Source organism: Microcaecilia unicolor, chromosome 4, assembly GCF_901765095.1.
Source record: "Microcaecilia unicolor chromosome 4, aMicUni1.1, whole genome shotgun sequence".
NCBI lineage: Eukaryota > Metazoa > Chordata > Amphibia > Gymnophiona > Siphonopidae > Microcaecilia > Microcaecilia unicolor.
Window position 1 is genome coordinate 100,870,045 of NC_044034.1, and position 24,103 is coordinate 100,894,147.

At 43.4% G+C, this 24,103-nt stretch overlaps 1 protein-coding gene across 1 annotated transcript in view; it reads right to left on the bottom strand.

Moving 5' to 3' along the window:
- Positions 1-24,103, bottom strand: part of DGKH (diacylglycerol kinase eta) — a 676,008-nt gene that overhangs the window by 169,496 nt on the left and 482,409 nt on the right. The window contains 2 exon segments of the mRNA XM_030202410.1: positions 11,822-11,921; positions 12,833-12,918. Coding sequence (XP_030058270.1) covers positions 11,822-11,921; positions 12,833-12,918 — 186 coding nt within the window.

Genomic DNA, 24,103 nt, shown 5'->3' on the forward strand with positions numbered 1-24,103 from the left:
CTTCACACTCTGGCAACTAGATAATGATTCAGGGCAGTCTCTTTTTTGTCAAGTAAGTCAGGGGCTTGGCTATGGTGCTATAGTGAGACACAAACTTCCTGTAGTGCCCTGCTGTCCCAAGGAAGGCCAATACTTGCTTTTTGGTTTGGGGAGTGGGCCAATTTTGTATAGCTCCCATCTTAGTGGGCTCAGGTTTTAGCTGTCCACCCCTCATTCTGTACCCTAAATATTGGACTTCTGCTATCTCAGCTTTTGCTGGGCTTGATGGTCAGGCAGGCCTCCCTGATTCAGTCTAACACCCCACTTAAATGAATCAGGTGGTCATCCCAAGCCTGTCTGTACACAGCAATGACATTGTGCTCAGAGACAGCGAACTCATTGGTTCACGTGCTTACCGGCTCTGAGCATTCGGCACTAGCAAATGCGGGTGCTAGTCTGGATTAATGGCCTCTAGCGTCAGCATTTGCTTTGGGGCCAGTGATAAAAATATTTTCTCTTATTTTTTTTGAAAGTACTACTATATAACTTCAAGTTGTGTCCCCTAGACTTTGTACAATTTAAACAATTTGTGTTTACCTGTTCCACTCCACTCAGGATTTTGCAGACCTCTTATTGTATTTCCCCCTTAGCTGCCTCTTCTCTAAGGTGAAGAGCCCTAACCTCTTTAGCCTTTCTTCATGAGTCTTTCCATCCCCATAATCATTTTGGTCACGCTTCTTAGTACCTCTAGTTCCACTGTATCTTTTTTAAGATACAGTGACCAAAATTGCACGCAGTGCTCGAGGTGAGGTTGTACCATGGAACGGTGCAGAGGCATTGTGATATTGTCTTGTTCTCTATTGCTTTCCTAGTGATTCCTAGTATTCTGTTTGCATTTTTGGTTGCCGCATGTTATCTATGCGGGATGCAAAGAACAAATTTATAAAGAAACTTCAAACCGCCCAAAACATAGCAGCAAGGCTTATATTTAGAAAAATGCGTTTTGACAGTGCCAAACCACTCCGAGAAACTGCACTGGCTTCCAGTTAAGGAACGTATTGTTTTCAAAATCTGCATGACAGTTCATAAAATGATTTACGGCAAGGCACTGGGATACATGACAGACCTCATCGACCTGCCAATCAGAAACACCATAAAATCAGCACGATCATACCTAAACCTCCACTACCCAAGCAGCAAAGGCCTCAAATACAATCCACTTATGCATCCAGCTTTTCCTAGTTGAGCGCACAACTGTGGAACACACTACCAAAAGTAATAAAAACTACGCTCGACCACCTGAATTTCCGGAAAGCACTAAAAACAGATCTGCTCAGAAGGGCATATCCCACCGACCCAACATAAGAAACCTGGACACTTGCGACACAACGTAACCAAAGACTGTAATGGACATATCCTAACTTTTCTTCTCCCTCTCTAAGTTCTCCCCAATTGTCTCTAGCATACATGTACCTCATTCTACCATAAAATCACCTTGTAATTGTTCATACTGGAATCGGTTAACGCCATTTACGGTACTATGTAAGCAACATTGAGCCTGCAAAGAGGTGGGAAAATGTGGGATACAAATCTTACAAATAAACAAAGATAAGCCCTAGAATGCTCCTGGAGTCCATCTAACAGACGAATGACCAACCACTGGAGTATCGGGGCATTTTTCATTCCAAAAGGCATCACAGTAAATTCATAAAGCCAAATGGTTTCTAAGGACACTAGGGCCATAATCCCAGGGGTCCCACAGTTCCCAGAAAGAACCCACAGACCAAAACATAAACCACCAGGATTCTTAGTTAGTCCAGAACAACAGAGTCAATAAACTAATAAGGTTTACTGTCAAGAAATTGAACAGGGAAAGATAAGAGGAAAATATTGTGATAATATAGCAACAATAACAGGTAACTCAAACAGGTATCAATATTAAAACTAACTAAACATTTGTTCACTACCTGAATAGTACCTGGGGAGTTCAGGAAATATAGTTGCTCACAGGTTATAAAATATAACTGCTCACAGGGCCTCAATGAAGAGATCTTTCTCTCTCCTCTCCCTGAGACTAAAGATTACCTCACAGTTTAGGTGGGAAAAACAGTCACTTCTGTAAAAGCTTTACAAAAAAAAGATAGTCACCATCTGCTGGCTAAACAAGGAAAATGCACTAGGGAACAAATATGTTATACTTTCACATAAGACGTTACAGACAACAATCCCATGTTTCATCACACAAAGTTTGAGCTCTATTTATTGAATCTGGTCTTAGGTGCACACATATGAACTTATGTGCCCTTATTCTAATAATTTATGCACATATTCAGAGGTTAAATGTTAGTGTATACTTTATAGAATTTCCCTATGCCCTCCCCATGCACATCTCCATCTGGGTCATGTAAAACTATACGCCTTCTTGTCACTGCATAATTTCACACTATGCATATTTTTTATATTTCTATAAAATATATTACAATAATGTCAAAAGCCAATAACAACGTACTAAAGAAAAATAAGAACCTAATTCTGAATATTACAATATGCAAGAATAAAGAAGAGAACCTCTGTTAGTCCTCAACATATTATGAAGACCAATGACAAAAACCATAGGTAAATGATCCAAAGAAAAGTAACAAAAGAACAACACAAAGGGCATCCAAGATCAGGTCAGACAAACGTGCTTTGTTCAAGGAACCAACATGGGCTGTGTTTTGGCAACACTGCACCTGCGTCAGGTGCCAATCTATAACATTAGAATCAGACACTGTGTGGGACGATTCAACTACTCAAAACATATTCGTTAAAACATAACTTAAAACATAAATAAGAAACTACCTTAGACAACAAAAAATGCTTTAAAAATATAAATCTGCTACACAAAACATCTCTTTAAAACATAACTTAAAACCTAAATAAAAAAGATGCCTTACCTACAAAAAGGTGACCTAAGTAGAAATGTTATTCTTAAAGGAACTAAGCCATATACACAGAAACTGGCACCATGCTGGTGGGAAACAAATATGGGCTTCATTTAATGGGTACAAATTGTAGTGTTCTTGAAAAAATATGTGGTGAAATAAGCCAAGATGTTGACAACATGCATGAATGAACAAATAACATCTTGCCACTGTGAAGTAGTGACTCATTTAATGAAATAAAAATGTGATAATGCTTTTATGGTGTGTCAACACAAACACAAACGTGAACATGACATGGGATTAAAAGAGATAATGCTGTGCCGTAAAAACGGAGCACCTACTAACTCACCTTACAATAGCATACGAGAGTTAAAAAGATACCAATAGACAAAAAAAACAAGTCCTGTTTCTGCTCTTAGAAAGGAATAAAAAAGGGGGAAGGTGTTAACATAACTGGCGGAAAAATACAGTAAAATCTTTGATTTATTCAGGTAGAGCGATTGTGGTTAGAATATGCTTTGAGCAACCACTTTATTCTTTGACATATGATACATACCTTTTATTAAATTTAGATATTAGATATTGTGACTTTTATTTTTATTTATTTACTTATTTTTTCTGCGGGTTATCAGACAATTATGGATTTAAGCTCCACCCCTTTAGCCTCCCCAAACAGTTGGGCCACCGACCGCCTATGGATATAATTGCTATAAAGCACTATGAACAGATTAGCTAAACAAGTGATCTGTGATGTGAAAAGTATGCTATAATGACATGAGTGCTTGTGTGTGAAAATGCGTACAAATAACATGAATAAGCATAAAAACAATATTAGGGGAGCCAGCATGTTAAAAATGCATGCACCAGTTACAATGAAATGGAAAATAATACTAATAAGCAACATTAGGAATAGAAATTGAATTTATACTGTTAAAAATGTATGCACCAGTTAAAAGAAAAATATTAATATTAATAAACAACATTGGGGATGCCTGCATGTCAAGAGGAAGGACATAAAAACCAAGAGTCCTTTTTACTAAGTGGCGGAAAGCCCAATGCGGGCTTACCGCTCACTAAACAGGAAGTACCACCTGGCTACTGCAGCAGCCCGGTGGTACTTCCCACATTTAGTGCGCTGTCATATCTGGCGCTACAAACATATATTTAATTTTGTATTGCCAGAGTGTACCCGGCAGTAATCAGGCAGTGCTGCGCGCTGTCCGGTTACCACCGGGCTAGCGCGGGAGCCCTTATGTGGCGGTAAGGGCTCCCCCCCTGAAATGGCGATGCAGCAAGTGCTTTATTTGCTGCATGATCATTTCCTGCAGGAAAGAAAGACTTCCTTTTTACCTGCTGCGGTAAAAGGGTCGCTCGGCAGTGTGAAAAACACGCTCCGACGCCAGTGCAGGCCTTCTTTTGTCGCAGCTTGGTAAAAGGGGCCCCAAATGAGTGGACAGTCAGATGTAACCTGATCCCTCTCAAAAAAAGGCATGATAAGATATGGATGATAAAAACACTTCAATGTGGGTCATAAGATCACAACTGACTCTAATAACATCCGAATACAAACATCCAACATTAAATAGTTCATCTGATAAATATAATACATAAAAACAGATGATATGTACAATTAAATAAAGAGCATAGATATCAAAAATTACATTGCCTAAGGTCAATACGAATCATTCTATAATTAAAACATAAATAAAAAATGTGTGACTGTACATAAAACAGGATATATGAAACAGATATACTCAGTGATAAGTGATCGGAGAAGGAACTCCACCTAATGACAAATGGAGTGAGATCCTCATACTTAAACAAAAACAGAAAAAACAATTTCAGCATTTAATCCTGCTGGTTGTACAGTACTGAGCTCAAAAACACATTGTTGTTTCTGTTGCTGTAATAATTGGTCTACATCACCTCCCCACCAGGGGCTCTTAATAGCCTTAAACACAAAGAACCTTAATTCAGAGAAAGAATGAGAAAAAACTGAACAATGTTGTACTAAGAGAGTAGAGAAATTACCTCTCCTGACATTACTTCTGTGTTCAATGATTCTCATTTTGATTTTTCTCATAGTTTTACCAACATATAACAGAGTGCAGGGGCAAATGATAACATAAATTGCCCTTTCAGTGTTGCATTCGCAGTTATGTTTCAGCTGATACACCCTACCCATACGTGGGTGTGTGAAACTGTCAATAATGAAAGAAAGAGGGCAGACAAAGAAGGTCCAGCAGGGACAATGACCAGAGGTGGGAGCTGAATTTACTCTTATGATGGGTAGGGCTGATGTAGCAACCATCTCTTTGATGATTCGGCCACATGTGTATGCAACTGTCAATTTTTTGTTTCTGAAACATGAATGCCCTTCTAACATATATACCAATTTCTCCTAAAAAGTTTTTGCATATCTTTAGCAAGGCATGAACATTTTAAACGGCAAACGATATCCAGTGCTAGTCTGTGTGTTTGTTGGTTTAACAGTGTATCTCTATCTGCTGCCCTCTCTCTATTTAATCCTCTGGTATTACAGTGTGATGGGTATCCTCTTTCTCGAAACCTACTGGTCATCAGTGTAGTCTGTTTGTCAAAATCAACAAATGGGGTATACAAGCTCTACAACCGTAGATATTTTACTCCTGAAGTATTAATGGACAATTGGACATAACTGTGGGGATTATAGCAGAGGATGAAGCCTGCCGATCAGATAATCTAACATTAACAAATGTAGATAATTATTGGGGCGCAAAATAAATACATATTGAAGGGGGAAAAAAGAAAAGCCCCTCCCCCTGGTGTCAAACACCTGGATAAAGCAGCAAAAACTGATTCCTCTCCTTTCTGGGTTCTTTTAGCCACATCAGGAAAGATTTGCTCTTGATGGCCCCTAAATCAGCATGAACATACCTAAATCTGAACTTCCCAAGATGTAAAGGACTCAAATACAAATCAACATATGCGTCCTGCTTGTCCTACATTAGCACAAAACTGTGGAACGCTTTACCAAAAACCTTGAAAAACACGAATGGGCACCCAAACTTCTGGAAAGGCCTAAAAACTCACCTGTTTAAAAAGGCATACCCCACCGATCCAACCGCTTTGAGGCTGCTTTAAGTGGTATAAAGCGGGGTATAAATGTTCTGAATAAATAAATAAATAAAATAAATGCCCAATCTCTGCAACACAACTTAACTAATGCACAGTTCAACCAGGACACATATCTTTTGTTGCATGATCCCCCCAATGTGGTTACACCACATTAGCTTATCTATTTAATCACAATGTCACGTACATCACTTTGTATTTGTCCACACCGGAGTCTGCAAATGCCTCTCCGGAACTATGTAAGCCACATTGAGGCTACAAATGAGTGGGAAAATGTGGGATGCAAATGTAATAAATAAATAAATAAACAGTCTTGTGTCCTAAAATACAAACTCAGTAATCAGGTCCAAGGCACAAATTATGATCAAGGTGTTAGAGGAAACTTAAGGCCCTGTTTAATAAGGAGGGGCATAATCAAACGGCGCCGGCCAAATCGATGGGTGGCCATCTTCGGGACCGGCTCCGCAAAGGGGCTGAGCCAAGCGTATTTTCGAAATACGCTTGGCACGGCCAAATCGCTCACCGGGGTTAGATAAGATGGCCGACTCCGATTTTCAGCCATAATGGAAATCGAAGCCGGCCATCTCAAACCCGGTGAAATGTAAGGCATTTGGGCGTGGGAGGAGCCAGCATTTCTAGTGCACTGGCCCCCCTGACATGACAGGACACCAACTGGGCACCCTAGGGGGCACTTCTAAAAAATTTAAAAAATAAAACAATAAGCTTCCAGGTGCATAGCACCCTTCACTTGGGTGCTGAGCCCCCCAAATCTCCCCCCCCCCCCAAAACCCACTGGCCACAACTCTACAGCATTACCATAGCCCTAAGGGCTGAAGAGGGGCATCTGCATGTGGGTACAGTGGGTTTGGGGGGGGGGTTTGGAGGGCTCCCATTTACCACCACAAGTGGAACAGGTAGGTGGGGATGGGCCTGGGTCCTCCTACCTGAAGTGCACTGCACCCACTACAAACTGCTCCAGGGACCTGCATATTGCTGTCAGGGAGCTGGGTATGACATTTGAGGCTGGCATACAGGCTGGCAAAAAAAGTTTTTAAAGTTGTTGTTTTGAGGGTGGGAGGGGGTTAGTGACCACTGGGGGAGTCAGGGGAGGTCATCTAATCAGTTGGGGCCCTTTTTAGGGACTTGGACCTGAAAAAAAAGGGTCCAAATAAAGTGGACCAAATTCTCGTGACAGCCGGCTTTCTTTTTTCCATTATCGGGCGAAGCTGGCCATCTCAAAGCACGCCCCCATACCACCTTCGCTACCATGCCAACACGCCCCCTTTGAACTTTTGCCGGCCCCGCGACGCAACGCAGTTGAAGCCACCCAAAATAGGCTTTCGATTATGCCGATTTGGCCAGATTCAGGAGATTGACGCCCATCTCCTGATTTGTGTCGGAAGATGGGCGGTGATCTCTTTTGAAAATAAGCTGGAAGGTATGCTGGCATTTTTAGCACGTGCTAAAAATTAGTGTATGCTAACTGTGTAGACACTCAATCAGCTCCATACTATCCATTATAAGTTGTGTCCCTGGACCCAATTTCTCTGTCTCCCTTCTTCTAGTATAAGGCAAATAAAAAGTCTAGCCAGTGTGTGGACTCTCCAGAAATATATTTTACTAGTAAAAAAGGCCCGTTTCTGTTTGAAAGGAAACGGGCGCTAGCAAGGTTTTCCTCTGAGTGTGTATGTTTGAGAGAGTGTATGTGAGGGTGACTGCGTGAGAGAGGCTTCTGTTCCTGCTGCTGTGCATTCCCCGTGTTGTGCTGATTTGCTGCTCCCTGTATCGTGGCTCCGCCCCTCTCCCTTCTACTGGCCAATCTGGTGTGGGTTGTGTGGCATCACTATTATCTACTCCAACATGATCCAGACCACCTGCAAGGGATCCACGGTTCCAGGCAGCCTCAGAATGTTGGAGGTGAGAATTATTATATAGGATAAGTATTTCCACTTGGGACACATTTGGAACATGTGGAAAATTTAGAAATCATAGATTCTTCCTATGCTAAGAGTTCTCAAGAGCCTCTCGTTTTCTATGTATTGCAAAGAATCTCAAATGAAAGCTTCCTTGCTACTTTGAGACAACTTAATTGCCTCTTCAAGGTCAAAGACCCGCTGATGTATCACATTCATCTACTGTTGCAAAGTAGATACCACTGCAATGGGATCTTCAAATTTCTTCACAAGGCCTTGTTTCTACACTGACAGAGAGCATTCCAAAAGCCAGGCACACTATATTTTAAAATAAATATGTAACTCCTGATGGTTCCAATTTATGAATTTGTTCTTGGGGGGGGGGGGGGTGTTTAGGGGGAGAGGCCCTAAATGAAAATAAGAACCGGGGACCAGATGATCATTACTCCACCACATGAAAACAGAAAAACAAGTAACTATTGATCTTGTGGTTTATGGTATCCAGGACATCCTTAAGGCAATAATTTCCTATAATGCATCATTTTATAAGCAGCTATTAAGATTTTACATACATACACACCACTAATGTCTCTTTATAAAAAGTTCTCATCCATTTCTTATATAATACTTGCCTATAAAAGGCAAAAGGGCAACATATGCATAATTAGGTAGAGCAAGACGGGGATGAAGAGTCTGAGAGGGAAACAGAAGCAAGGCAGAGATGAAAGAGAACCAAAGACAGATAAGGAAGCAAGAAATGAAATACATAAAGGAGGAAGAAAAGGCAACAGAACATCCACATACACTGGTCAGTTATGGATCAAAACATTTTTCTGTACTCCGAGTCCTCCTGCCCCCCCCCCCCCCAAAAAAAAAAAAAACAAATTCTGGCTTTCAAACCAACAGTACTAGTACACCTAACGGCCAATTAATTTAAAGATAAAGTCAAACAAATTAACATTTAGAAAATGCTATCAAAGAATAAAAATATCGCAATATATGTTAATATAATTTTTTGAAATGTCTATTTCCTTCATTTTCAACCCATCTCATACCAGGAAATGGTCATTAATTTGAAAGAAAGTTTCAGCCAAGACTGAATTTTTCAGTTGGGGCAATCCCTATAGTGGCATGCATGCTCTTTCCTTTGACCAACCTAATCAATTCTGTGACATGCCCAAGTCTCACCAAACCTAGTGGACAAAGAAAAAACACACATGCAGCATAAAAACAGAGTCACAGATTAGACCAGGCCTTGACAATTTTTCATTAAATCTAGGAGCCAGCCCCAAAACTTAGGAACCAGCATTTAAGAACTTTCTTACTTATCCTTTCCCATCTTTCCAACATTGACCCCAGTGAAGTCTAGGGGTGGTTGGAATCCCTTCTCAAATTAGAAGTAGCTCTTTTTGAAATTGACTAAGATTTTTTTTTCCCTATTTTGTTCCTGTGAGCAAAGACACTTTAATACATCAGTTCTTTAAGGTGCTTCAGCTAATCGACTGCAGAAGTCAATAGTTTCTCTTTCCAAAGCATGCTGATAGCTTTGTGGTAGCACCCTCTAGATAGGTGAAGCAAAGGGGCAATTGCCTTTTTGTTTCACCTTTCATCATAGCTCAGATCCCCATCAGTTTCTCTTTCTTACCCCATTCCCACAGCCTTCAACCAGTCTGTCTGTCTCTTCCCATAACCCCCCCCCCCCACCACCACCACCACTACCACCACCACCACCAGCACCTTCATCCAGTCTACCATCTTTGTTTCACCTTTCATCATAGCAGCAAACTTTTCAAAATTATTGGGGGTGTTAAGTCCAATGGGAAAAAAACCCTCCCTGGGCATATACATGGTATTGGGGGTGCTCAAGCACCCACAGAGCTGGTTCCTATGCCTTTCATCATAGCTTGGGTCCCTATCAGTTTCTCTTTCATACCCCATTCCCACAGCCTTCACCCAGTCCATCAGTCTCTTCTCATAACCTTCCCCCACCTTCATCCAGTTTATCATCTGTTTGTCTCTCCCATCACACCTCCCTCACAGCTTTTACCCAGTCTGTCTGTCTGTTTCTCTCTCGTACCTCCCCCCTTAGCTTTCACTCACACCCTTCACCATAGCCTTTACTCAGTCCATCTCACTCATACCCCCTGCCACAGCCTTCACTCACTGTCTCTTCTGCCCCCTCCAGCCTTCCCCCAGTCTCTCTCTCTCCTGCCCCTCTCCAGCCTGCCCCCTGTCTCTCTCTCCTGCCCCTCTCCAGCATTCTTCCCTCCCTCTCCCCTCCTCCTTCACTTGTTACTCACAGAACTGCCTGAAACTACTTCTCTCCTCCCTGCATGGCAATCAGGCTCTCCATATACTTCAGCCATGCAGTGCAGGAAAGTTGGGGAAGTCTCGTGGTTTCAAGTCCCATGAGACTTCCAAAACCCCCTGCACCGTATGGTTCAAGTATATGGAGAACCTGATCGCTGTGCAGGGAGGAGAGAAGCAGTTTCAAGCAGCGCTGTGGTAGTAACCTGGTGCCTAGGATTTGTTGAGCCCTGGATTAGACCATTTTATACCTGAATCAAACACTTTTTATTCAGCTACAGAACATGTGGAGGGGCATAACTGAACGGGGATGACCATCTCTAAGGGTGCCCATCTCTAAGGTCGGTGCCGCAAAGGGGTGGGGCAACCCGTATTATCGAAACAAGATGGACGTCCATCCTTCGTTTCGATAATACGGTCGGGGACGCCCAAATCTCAACATTTAGGTTTACCTTAGAGATGGTCGTCCTTAGAGATGGTCTTCCCCGGTTTTCGGCGATAATAGAAATTGAGGACACCCATCTCAAAATCGACCAAATCCAAGGCATTTGGTCATGGGAGGAGCCAGCATTCATAGTGCACTGGTCCCCCTTAAATGCCAGGACACCAACCAGGCACACTAGGGGGCACTGCAGTGGACTTCATAAATTGCTCCCAAGTACATAGCTCCCTTACCTTGGGTGCTGAGCCCCCCAAAACCCACTCCCCACAACTGTACACCACTACCATAGCCCTTAGCAATGAAGGGAGGCACCTACATGTGGGTACAGTGGGTTTGTGGTGGGTTTTGGAGGGCTCACATTTACCACCACAAGTGTAACAGGTAGGAGGGGGATGGGCCTGGGTCTGCATGCCTAAAGTGCACTGCACCCACTAAAAACTGCTCCAGGGACCTGCATACTGCTGTGATGGAGCTGGGTATGACATTTGAGGCTGGCAAAAAATGTTTTTAAAAGTTTGTTTTTTGGGTGGGAGGGGGTTGGTGAGCACTGGGGGAGTAAGGGGAGGTCATCCCCGATTCCCTCTGGTGGTCATCTGGTCAGTTTGGGCACCTTTTTGAGTCTTGGTTGTGAAAAAAAAGGGACCAAGTCAGCCAAATGTTCGTGAGGGACGCCCTTCTTTTTACCATTATCAGCCGAGGACGCCTTAACCACATCCCAGTCCCACCTTCGGTACACTGCCGACACGCCCCCGTGAATTCTGGTCGTCCCCGCGATGGAAAGCAGTTGAGGACGCCCAAAATCGGCTTTCGATTATGCCGATTTGGGTGACCTTGAGAAAAGGACGCCCATCTTCCGATTTGTGTCGGAAGATGGGCGCCCTTCTCTTTCGAAAATAAACGTAATAGTCAACAAACATTCTCCTAGGCAACAAAAATACAACTACAAAAAAGATTGATCCTACTAAAAAAAGAAACTTTTAATGACATATAAAAGATATTCCAGTACTACAGCATTTTATTCTCTAGAATAGTAAAATTTAGCTAGACGTTTGAATAGACAAATGGGAATACATTTTTTAAGCCTAGCTAGATTTTAATTTTCTTAATGCATTTCCAATATTTATTACAATGTTAATCCTTACTTTAATGGCCATGGCTTCAGCTTCTTCTGCATTTTCCATAGGTTTTTCATACGTCTTCCCTACTTTGGCAACAAAATCCTTTACAGTTTCACATAATATCCTTCAATATAAAAAAAAAAGAAAGCAAGGACACATAAAAAGTTAAGACAGTATTTTGAAGCAGTGGAGGGGGGTGCTATAGGGCACAGTGAGATAGCATAAAAGCCTTTCAGCAATGATCATGGGTTCAATGCACATCTTAGAACACATGTGAAAAGACGTTGGTGTTTCCTTTTAAGCCTCACTAGACATTTTTTTCTATATCAACCATCATATAATTGGGTGCTGTTGGCAGAGGGATCCAAGATTGTCATAGAAGAGGCAATACAGCTCAGGATAGAGGTATGCTAAGATAGCTATCTAAGTACTTGCAGTGACAGATGGCACTATGCCTTGTTCTTTCTATACTGTGAAACAAAGCACTAGCAAGACTGCTGCAAACAAAGAACCCCATTTGCTGAATTTGTTGAGCAGATTCTGCACTGCTACAATATTTATGTTGTCTTCTATAGATTTGTCAGTAACCCCACTGGACAATAAATAACACACTAATGCCAAAGACGTATGAAGCACAGTTTGCAAAGCTTTTGTCATCCCAAACGTATGCTGAAGTGTATCATAAAGAAATGTTAAAATGAAATACACAGGTTTTAGGATCCAAATTTAAATAATACATACAAAACAAAAATCTGGATTTTTCCTCCTCATCCTTGGAAATTGTTTTACAGTGCAAATTTTATAGGCAGGCTTGTTAATGCCTGCTAGGTCCTCTGAAACACTTCACTCTGTTGATAGTAGGTGCATGCAGCAACAATGATTAAGCATACTGTACCTCGAGAAAGAAGAACTCAGAGTAAACTCACCCATCACTAAATACACCTCAGAGAATATAGCAGGAAATGGAGTCCCTGATGACCAAGCTCATCATTAAACATAAAAAGAAGAGAGAAAACTAAAGCATTCTCTGCTTACTTCGCTGATGATATGACTACTGAGTGCTGATCAGAATTGAGTATTTTTGCAAGATGAGCAGCTACTGAATCCTCATATGCAGATATCTGAAACCATAATGGATTAAAAATAGGTTACATGTCACATTAATATTTTCAGACACATTTTATATAGAGTTGCGTAATGATTAAAAAATTTAATCATAATTAATCATGAGATTAAAAAATGTAATCATATGATAATTGTTATTAAATCATAGCATGAATTTATGGTAGCATCTCTACATCTAGTAAGACCCCTATGATTGGCAGCCAGAATATATCCTTGGCAGATAACAGGAATAAGGCCGCAGAACGGATGGACTGATTGGTCTTTTTTTTCTGCCAGCCTCTACTATACTATTAGGTTAGATTGTCATAGAGAGGCAGGGCCACTGAGAGACTGAGCTGGACCCGGGGCAGAGCTGCTGCTGCCACCCCCCCAGGATCGCCATTGCTGCCGCCCCCGAGGATCGCAGCTGCCCCCTCCAGGATCGCCACTGCCACCCCCCCCTCCCCACCACAACTCCACATACTTTGGCTGGTAGGGGTCTCCAGGCCCTGCCAGCACAAGAAGCCTTCCTCTAACGCTGTTCTTCACTCCACCCCGAAGCCCTGTGTCTGTTCCTCCCCAGCCTCTAAGGGTGGCCCGGCGCCAGAGTTTTCTCTCTCCCGCTACACTTGAAGGCTGGGCCTGGGGGAATCTTGCCCCCCCCCCCCCCAGTGGCTCCGTGGAGAGGCAGGTATTCCCTGGGAATAAACTGAAAAGACAGCAGGATTTTTACTAGGATTAAAATGGATAATCATGAACGGTGCGGTAGAGTTGGCAAATACAGTGGTGGAAATAAGTATTTGATCCCTTGCTGATTTTGTAAGTTTGCCCACTGACAAAGACATGAGCAGCCCATAATTGAAGGGTAGGTTATTGGTAACAGTGAGAGATAGCACATCACAAATTAAATCCGGAAAATCACATTGTGGAAAGCATATGAATTTATTTGCATTCTGCAGAGGGAAATAAGTATTTAATCCCTCTGGCAAACAAGACCTAATACTTGGTGGCAAAACCCTTGTTGGCAAGCACAGCGGTCAGACGTCTTCTGTAGTTGATGATGAGGTTTGCACACATGTCAGGAGGAATTTTGGTCCACTCCTCTTTGCAGATCATCTCTAAATCATTAAGAGTTCTGGGCTGTCGCTTGGCAACTCGCAGCTTCAGCTCCCTCCATAAGTTTTCAATGGGATTAAGGTCTGGTGACTGGCTAGGCCACTCCATGACCCTAATGTGCTTCTTCCTGAGCCACTCCTTTGTTGCCTTGGCTGTATGTTTTGGGTCATTGTCGTGCTGGAAGACCCAGCCACGACCCATTTTTAAGGCCCTGGCGGAGGGAAGGAGGTTGTCACTCAGAATTGTACGGTACATGGCCCCATCCATTCTCCCATTGATGCGGTGAAGTAGTCCTGTGCCCTTAGCAGAGAAACACCCCCAAAACATAACATTTCCACCTCCATGCTTGACAGTGGGGACGGTGTTCTTTGGGTCATAGGCAGCATTTCTCTTCCTCCAAACACGGCGAGTTCAGTTCATGCCAAAGAGCTCAATTTTTGTCTCATCTGACCACAGCACCTTCTCCTAATCACTCTCGGCATCATCCAGGTGTTCACTGGCAAACTTCAGACGGGCCGTCACATGTGCCTTCCGGAGCAGGGGGACCTTGCGGGCACTGCAGGATTGCAATCCGTTATGTCGTAATGTGTTACCAATGGTTTTCGTGGTGACAGTGGTCCCAGCTGCCTTGAGATCATTGACAAGTTCCCCCCTTGTAGTTGTAGGCTGATTTCTAACCTTCCTCATGATCAAGGATACCCCACGAGGTGAGATTTTGCGTGGAGCCCCAGATCTTTGTCGATTGACAGTCATTTTGTACTTCCATTTTCTTACTATGGCACCAACAGTTGTCTCCTTCTCGCCCAGCGTCTTACTGATGGTTTTGTAGCCCATTCCAGCCTTGTGCAGGTGTATGATCTTGTCCCTGACATCCTTAGACAGCTCCTTGCTCTTGGCCATTTTGTAGAGGTTAGAGTCTGACTGATTCACTGAGTCTGTGGACAGGTGTCTTTCATACAGGTGACCATTGCCGACAGCTGTCTGTCATGCAGGTAACGAGTTGATTTGGAGCATCTACCTGGTCTGTAGGGGCCAGATCTCTTACTGGTTGGTGGGGGATCAAATACTTATTTCCCTCTGCAGAATGCAAATAAATTCATATACTTTCCACAATGTGATTTTCCGGATTTAATTTGTGATGTGCTCTCTCACTGTTACCAATAACCTACCCTTCAATTATGGGCTGCTCATGTCTTTGTCAGTGGGCAAACTTACAAAATCAGCAAGGGATCAAATACTTATTTCCACCACTGTATATAATTACATAACATCTGTTTTAACTGCCTTCTGGACATTACTCAGTTTTGATACAATCTATTCTTTATTTGTGGTGTTACTTTACATTCTGTGCAACCTTGTATCCATCCTTAGAAGGACCTGCATTTGCAGACTGTTAATTAATAAAAATTATAATCTATTTATTTATTTATTTTAAAAGCTTATAACCTGCTTAAACCTAAGCAGCTACCATAAAAATACACACAACAATTACAAACCAAAAACATACAATTATAGAAATGTGCTGCTACATTCCCCCATTAAGTAGCTGCCACACTCCCCCATCATCGTATAATAAGAAAGGCCTGGACAAAGAGCTGGGTTTTCAACAATTTCTTAAACTGTAATACATTAACACAGAGACACAAATGACCAGGCAAGGCATTCTACATTACAGGTCCTGCTATTGAGAATGTTGAAGTCTTTTTGTTAAAGCATAGTGTGTGAACACTAACAAATCCACAGCCAAATGTTTTGCAAAATTAGATTTCAAATCCCTACCAGCTGAAAAAAAGCTTCACAACCAAATGTAAATACCATGGGACCCTCCCATAAACAGATTGATCAATAAGAGACAGAATTTTAAACTGAATTCTAAATCTCACAGGCAACCAATGTAGCTGTTTTAGCACAGTGTTATATGATCCCACAACCACCCTCGCGGCAGCTTTCTGCACAACCTGCAACTCCTTAACTCTAGCACTGGACACACCCAAATAAAGGGAATTACAATAATCCACCTTCAACAAAACCATACTCTGTACAACACTTCAGAAGACAGATAAAGCCAACATCGGTTTTAATTGATACAACAAACACTATTGATGGAAGGACTCTTGTATCACATTACCAATGTGTGACTGCATTGTAAGCTGGGCATCCAACAACACCCCCAACAACCTCATCTCCCTTGTAACAGGAACATCTAATTCACCCACTCGTACCATCTGCGGTCAACTCTCCTTCACCATTCTTCCCACAATCATAATTTCAGTTTTCTCCACATTCAGTGCAACCTTATTCACAGCCATCAATTCACCTATTACCCTCATATAAGCTGATATCTGCCTAGAGAGATCAGACGCCCAAGATAACATCGGAAAAAAAACCCTAATCATCTGCATACAGGTGGTACTCAACCCCCAATCACTCAAACTATCAACACAAGGGGAATATATAGATACTAAATAGATGGGCCAATAAAGCCGAGCCCTGTGGAATCCCCCCCTCCCTCAGAACCTAAACAGACTCCAAGAGCTTTACCCCACTCTGAACCTGCATAACACAGCCAGACAAATAAGAAGTAAACCAATCATACACTTTAACATCCACTCTCAGCTGCTTCAACCTGAACAACAACACAGTGACATCAACTGAATCAAATGCGGAAGAAACATCCTGATTTCTATCCAATCCCCATCTCAGCACGCTCTCATGTCCCCTGACTATTCAGGATATGGGCATCGGAGGATAGGGCGGCCATCTTGGATGTGGGCATCTCCATGATAGGGCAGCCATCTTGAAGCGGGGTGTCTTAGGTGGTGGCAGCCATCTTGGAGTTGGGCAGCTTCAGGAAGGAAGGCCATATTTGGGCATAGGGCGTCTCCTCTGATGGGGGCAGCCATCTTGTGACAGCTGCACATGCTTGAGCCTAATTCCTGCACTATTTAAAGCCCTGCTACCAGTCCTTCCTTGCTTCGGCTTCTATTTGGTTTTCTGAGTAGTGGCAGTGCTTCTGATGTTTCTTCTGATTGCTCCTGGTTCTGACTTCTGCTGGTATCCTGACTGCTTGCTGCCTGCCCTGACTTCTGCTGGTATCCTGACTACTTTTCGCTTGCCGCCTGCCCTGACTTCTGCTGGTATCCTGAATACTCTTGCTTGCTGCCTGCCCTGACTTCTGCTGGTATCCTGACTACTCTCGGCTGGGTGTCCACATCAATCTCCGCTTCCACGCCACCTGCGGTCCACAGTCCGCCAACCCTGTGGTTCCGGAAGTCCTGTTGGCCGCCAGCACCTGGGGGCTCAACTCCAGGGGGAACGGCGGTCACCGCAGGTGAAGACTAGGGTTGTTCGGCTGTCCGCTGGGGGCTGGTGTCTACCTTCACCTCAGCACTCCAGCTGGACCCAAGGGCTCACGAGATTCCAGTTTGAGACACACACCCACTGTTGATATCAACAGTGTACTCCATGAGCTCTCCTAAAGCCATACTGAAAATGATACAAATAATCATTCCTCTTCACAAAGGCCTCCAGCTGTTGTAATACTACTTTCTCAATGACTCTCCCTAAAAATGGAATCAAAGAGGTCTATAATTCGGTGTGATCTTAGGGTCCAGTTCCTCTTGCTTTAATAAAGGTTTAACAGTAGCCTGTTTACACACCTGTGGGAACTCGTCCTCCACTAAAGACTTATTCATAACAGAAGCCAATACCGGTGCAACCTTATCTGCCAATAGGCGTTATCACTCCAGAAGAGCAGGGGTCTGATAAGGACCTCGACGTAATAGAAGAGAATTTTTTCTACTGCCTGCATGCCAACCAACTCAAACTCTTGTCACTTCACTTCTTGCTCATTAACATCCTCTCTCCCTACCTCTACCCCACCTCCCACTCTTCTAGCTAACTGAACCATCTTATTTTCTAAGAAGGAAGCATAGGCTATAGCATCAGGGACAATATTCTCCTCCTCAACCCTAGGACCATCAATCTGGTATTTGACAGTTTGATATAACCCACAGGGCCTATTCAATTCATCACGAACCATCTGCCTATAATACTCATTCCTCAATCTCCCACAAAAACCAAGATACTCAATAAGCCATAATTTATAACTCTCCAAATCATCCACATCACAAGACTTTCTCCACCTTCTTTCAGCCTGCCTCAGTTCCCTACGAACCTGTCTCACAGATACAAATCTCCACGGACAAGGCCTATAACCCATATCCTTCACCACCGTGCTCACAGGTGCAGCTTCATCAAAAACAGAAGAACACCGAGACCAGAGATGAGAAGTCACAGATGGCTAGTGGAGGGCGGGCTGCAGCCTGCTTCAGTCACCTTTTCCTGTAGAGGAGGAGGAAATGGAGACTGCTATAGACTAAATTCAACAAGCACCATCAGTGTTCAGGTGACAGAAGCTAGAGATAACATCCAGTGGGTGGAACCGGGAGTTTGTTTTTGCCGGTAAGAGGGTGGAAGAGCAAGACTCAGGGACTGAAAGACTGAGTCTGTTTGTAGTAGTGAATGTTATTAAAGACCTGGAGGATTTACAAAAGACTTTGATATCCAGCACTTCTGGGAGGATTACCCAGTGCCAGAACATGACGGCTAGACAAGGAGACTATAACTGCCCCTGCTTTATTTGAATTTTGTTTCTTTTTGGTCTTTGCTGGAGAGAGAATCCCCCAGGGAAGGACAGGGAATCCTGGACTGGATCAGGCCTTGGACTATGGTAGTTTTTTTTTTTTCTTACTTTGGCTGTTTGTGACTATTTCCAGGACACCTGCTACCCAAGTCGGAGAGAAAGACCTAGAGAAGGCTTCAGAGTGGTGACGCATCCAAGGGGGCCTGTACAATGTCAAGAGTTTGGAATTTTACTCTGGCTTGATTGGTAGCCAGTGTAGTTGTGTAAGGGCAAGGGTGTAGAGTGGTTGTGGATGTAATAAGTATTTGAGGATCAGAGGCTTTTCACATTCCTCCTCCTTCCTTAAATGTCCAGAATGGGGTAGTCCACATCCTGAAGGGTAACCAACCATGATTTATTTATTTATTTATTTATTTATTGCATTTGAATCCCACATTTTCCCACCGTATGGCAGGTTCAATGTGGCTTACATATTGCTAAAAAGGTGGTTACAAAATTTAGATTTGTACAAGTCTAGTACATAATACAGAATTACAATAAATGCTTAGGTTGATAAATTAGCATATTGTGAGAGAGGTTAGTATTATTGTTTTCCATTTCTGAACTTTTCGTGATGTATGGTGGTGTGGGATTAGGCAGATCCAGGGGGGAAAGACTTCTTGAAAAGATGTGTTTTCAGGTTTTTTCTGAATTGTAGGTAGTTTTCTGTGAGTTTCAAGTCTTTGGGTAGTGAGTTCCAAAGTTGTGTGCTTATAAAGGATAGGCTGGTGGCACGTGAAGATTTATATTTTATACCTTTGCAATTGGGGTAGTGAAGGGTTAAGTAGGTTCTTGCCAGTGCAATTTTTCTAGCAAAAAAGGTGCTTCTGCCAGGCCACCCTTCAGGGGTGGGGTGATCACAGAAGGACTCACTCCACAATGGCCAAGCCCCCTGCAACCAGTCACAGAATCTATGCCAAGGCAGAATTGGTGCGTTGAGCTTGAGCTTTTTCATTAAAACTTGTGGTCCACAGTTCAATTTTAGCAGACACTGGAAAAAGTACCGGTATTCAGTACCCCCTCAAAAAAAGCCCTGGTTCTTGCTGTTCTCGTCACGTTTCTTAATGGTAGATCGATAAGTTCGTCATGTAATCTGGTATGAATCCGTAGATGATTCTGGTGGACTATTGTGCATATTTGAATGTTATGTGAGCGTTAATAGGAAGCCAATGTAGCTTCGTAGGAGGGGTTTGTGCTTTTGAAGCGTGTTTTTCCGAAGATGAGTCTGGCGCATGTTTTGTGCTGTCTGTAGTTTCTTATGATTTGATCTTTGCGCCTATGTAAATACTATTGCAGTAGTCTACATGGGTTAGCACCATGGTTTGGATCATGTTGCGGAATGAATCCCTGGGAAAGTAAGGTTTTATACGTTTGAGCTACCACAAAGTGTGGAACATTTTCTTGGTCGTGTTCTTAGCTTGGCTTTCTAGCATTAGGTTGTGGTCAATTGTTATGCCTAAGATTTCAAATGGTCTGAGATTGGGAGGGATGAACCCTGTGTGTTAATTGCCGAGAGGGGGGGGGGGGGAAACATTATTGTATTGGGACGAGAGAATGAGACACTAGGTTTTATCTAGGGCTTTTTTTGAGGGGTTACTTGGGGGTATTGAGTACTGGCACCTTTTTCATTGTCTGCTATAATTGACCCATAGTACCCAAGTTTTAATTAAAGAGCTCAGTGTTAGTCTGGTTGTGAGCCCTTGGGCCCCAGCCGAGGCCTAGTGTAGGGGTTAGGCCAAGGTCGAGGGCGGGCTGAGCAGGCACTACACTACCCCAGCTACCAAGCCCTGTATGCACACACGCAGCAACCAACTTGCACCACAGAAAAGGGAAGCTAGGGCAATCAGGTGGGCTTCACGGCCTAACTGGAACCGATTCCCTCAGAATTCAAGCATGCGGGTCTCACGGCCTAACTGGAACCGAGTCATACTTAGGGAGGGGAGAAAGATATTAAACGAGGGGTCCCCCACGGGGACCGGAGCACCAGCAACCCCTTCGGTGCTGGTAATCAAGGAGGAAGGGAAGCATACACAGAAACCTGTCAGGCCGTAGCCCACCACACAGAAAAAGTGAGGGAATGTCATAAGACACTGTAGGCAGAGACCCTCAGCAAACAGGGAAGGGAAAAGTCTGCAAAACAGAGTGCAGAGCCTAACACACACACCAGCATAGAAAGGGACAGGGCTCTATAATACAGGAGGTAATACAACAAAGAAAGGACTGAACCAGTCACACTGGGGAACTGCAGTAAACAGAACTGCCAGAAGCAGAGAAGCTCTGCAGACAAAGGGTTAAACCACAGTCAGCAGAGGCAGGGAACACTGCAGACAAGGGGGGGGGGGGGGAGTAATCGGGAGTACAATGAAAAAACAAACAACCCCCCACAGAGAGAAATAAAGGGCAGGACCTGCCAAGCAGAAACAAACATGGCAGGAAGGGAACTCTGAAGGGAAGCAAAACAAACAGACTGGAACAGAATGAGGAGGGACTCACCACAGGGCACCAGAGCCAAAAAGAGAAACACAGGTGTAGTGAGAAAGGTAATTAGACATACGCAGGCAGAGACAGAGCAATAGAAAACTGCAAGCCAGCATAGAACAACTCCACACAAGCACAGAGCAAATAGCTCAGACAGAGCACAGGTAAGGCTTCAGCAGAATCGGAGAAAATGCCAAAGCAGGGGTTGGCGGGAGGGGTGAGCTTAAGTAGATCAGACTGACATGAGCCCAGCCCATGACGGACCAAACAGGAGCGGTCCCAAGCATTCCCCTGTCTGACTAGCAGAAATACCAACAGAATCAAAACACTCAGGCTCTACACACCAATTCTGCCTTATCATAGATTCTGTAACTGGTTGCAGGGGGTCTGTCTATTGTGAGGTGGATCCCTCAGTGATCACCCACCCCTAAAGGGTGGCCTGGCACCTTTTTCGCTAGAAAAAATACACTGGTTTTATCTCTATTGAGTTTTAACTTGAATGCTGATGCCCAGGATTCCATGATGGTCATGCTGTTTATTATTTCCTTGGTGATTTATGTGGGGTTCTGTTTGAAAGGAATATAGATGGTCATGTCATCTGCGTAGAGAAATGGATTATTTTTAAAATTTTTGTTACATTTGTACCCCGCGCTTTCCCACTCATTGCAGGCTCAATGCGGCTTACATATTATATACAGGTACTTATTTGTACCTGGGGCAATGGAGGGTTAAGTGACTTGCCCAAAGTCACAAGGAGCTGCCTGTGCCTGAAGTGGGAATCGAACTCAGTTCCTCAGTTCCCCAGGACCAAAGTCCACCACCCTAACCACTAGGCCTTGTTTGGATAGAGATTTAGCCAGTGGTGTCATCATTAGGTTGAATAATATAGGTGAGAGCGGTGATCCTTGTGGTACTCCACATTCCGCTTTCCAAGGTGGAGACATATCTGAGTTTGATTTGACTTGGTATGTTCTGGATGTCAGAAATTCCTTGATCCAGGAGAGTACTTTTCCTGTAATTCCTATCTTGTCGAGGATTCTCAGTAGTATGTGGTGGTCGACCATATCAAATGCACTTGATAGGTCAAACTGGAGTAGGAGGATGTTTTTACCCCTTGCTATTTCCTGCTTGAATCTGGTCAGGAGTGTGGTTAGTATTGTTTCTGTACTGTGCTGAGGTCTGAAGCCAGATTGAGATTTGTGCAGTATGTTGCAACAGTGAGGTATTCTGTTAGTTATTTGGTGACTATGCCTTCTGTCAATTTGGTTGGTAGGGGTATGGATGCTATCAGCCTATAACTCGAGGTGTCTTCTGCTTTTTTTTTTTGGGTGTCTTTTGGGATGGGAGTTAGTAGGATATTTCCTCTGTCCTGTGGGAATAGGCCTTTTTTGAATAGATAATTAAGGTGGTCTGTGAGTTCTGTGACGTATTGATTAGGGTTTTGTTTTCATTATATAGTTGGGGCAGGTGTCTAGTTGGCAGTGGGCGGAGGAGAAGTTTCTGAGTGCGTGAGATATTATTTCGGTGCTTAGATGAGTGAAGTTATTCCAAATACGGTCTGCCGGGTATTCCCTTGGGTTCGGCTCTAGTTCATTTATGAAGGTTTCTGGATTAATATTTACCTGATGCAGAATCTTGCGTAGATTGGTAAATTTTTCTTCAACGTATTTAGCAAGATTGTCTGCATGTGGGAGGTTTGCATTCATAGTAACATAGTAACAAAGTAGGTGACGGCAGAAAAAGACCTGTACGGTCCATCCAGTCTGCCCAACAAGATAAACTCATATGCGCTACTTTATATGTATGCCTGACCTTGATTTGTATCTACCATTTTCAGGGCACAGACCATAGAAGTCTGCCCAGTACTAGCCCCACCTCCCAACCACTGGTGCTGCCACCCAATCTTCCGCTAAGCTTCTGAGGATCCATTCCTTCTGAACAGGATTTTTTATGTTATCCCACGCATTTTTGGAATTCGTTACCGTTTTCATCTCCACCACTTCCCTGGGAGGGAATTCCAAGTATCCACCACTCTCTCCGTGAAAAAATACTTCCTGACATTTTTCTTGAGTCTGTCCCCCTTCAAACCTCATTTCATGTCCTCTAGTTCTACCGTCTTTCTGTCTCCAGAACAGGCTCGTTTGCGGATTAATACCTTTCAAATATTTGAACATCTGTATCATATCACCCGTTTCTCCTTTCCTCCAGGGTATACATGTTCAGGTCAGCAAGTCTCTCATACGTTTTGTAACACAAATCTCATACCATTTTTGTAGCTTTTCTTTGCACTGCTTCACTTTTTTTTACATCCTTAGCAAGATAAAGGCCTCCAAAACTGAACACAATACTCCAGGTGGGGCCTCACTAACGACTTGTACAGGGGCATCAACACCTCCTTTCTTGTGCTGGTCATACCTCTGTCTGTACAGCCTAGCAATCTTCTAGCTACGGCCACCACCTTGTCACACAGTTTTGTTGCCTTCAGATCCTCAGATACTATCACCCCAAGACGTCTCTCCCCGTCTGTACATATCAGACTCTCACCGCCTAACACATATGTCTCCAGTGGATTTCTACTCACTAAGTGTATCACTTTGCATTTCTTCGCATTGAATTTTAATTGTCAAACATTAGACCATTCTTCTAGCTTCTGCAGATCTTTTTTCATGTTTTCCACTCCCTCAGGGGTGTCCACTCTGTTATAAATCTTGATGCCATCTGCAAAAAGGCAAACTTTACCTTCTAACCCTTCAGTAATGCCACTCACAAATATATTGAACAGAATCGACCCCAGCGCCAATCCCTGAGGCACTCCACTACTCACCTTTCCCTCATCCGAGCGAGTTCCATTTACCACCACCCTCTGGTGTCTGTCCGTCAACCAGTTCCTAATCCAGTTCACTGTCACGTATACACAGCAGGAA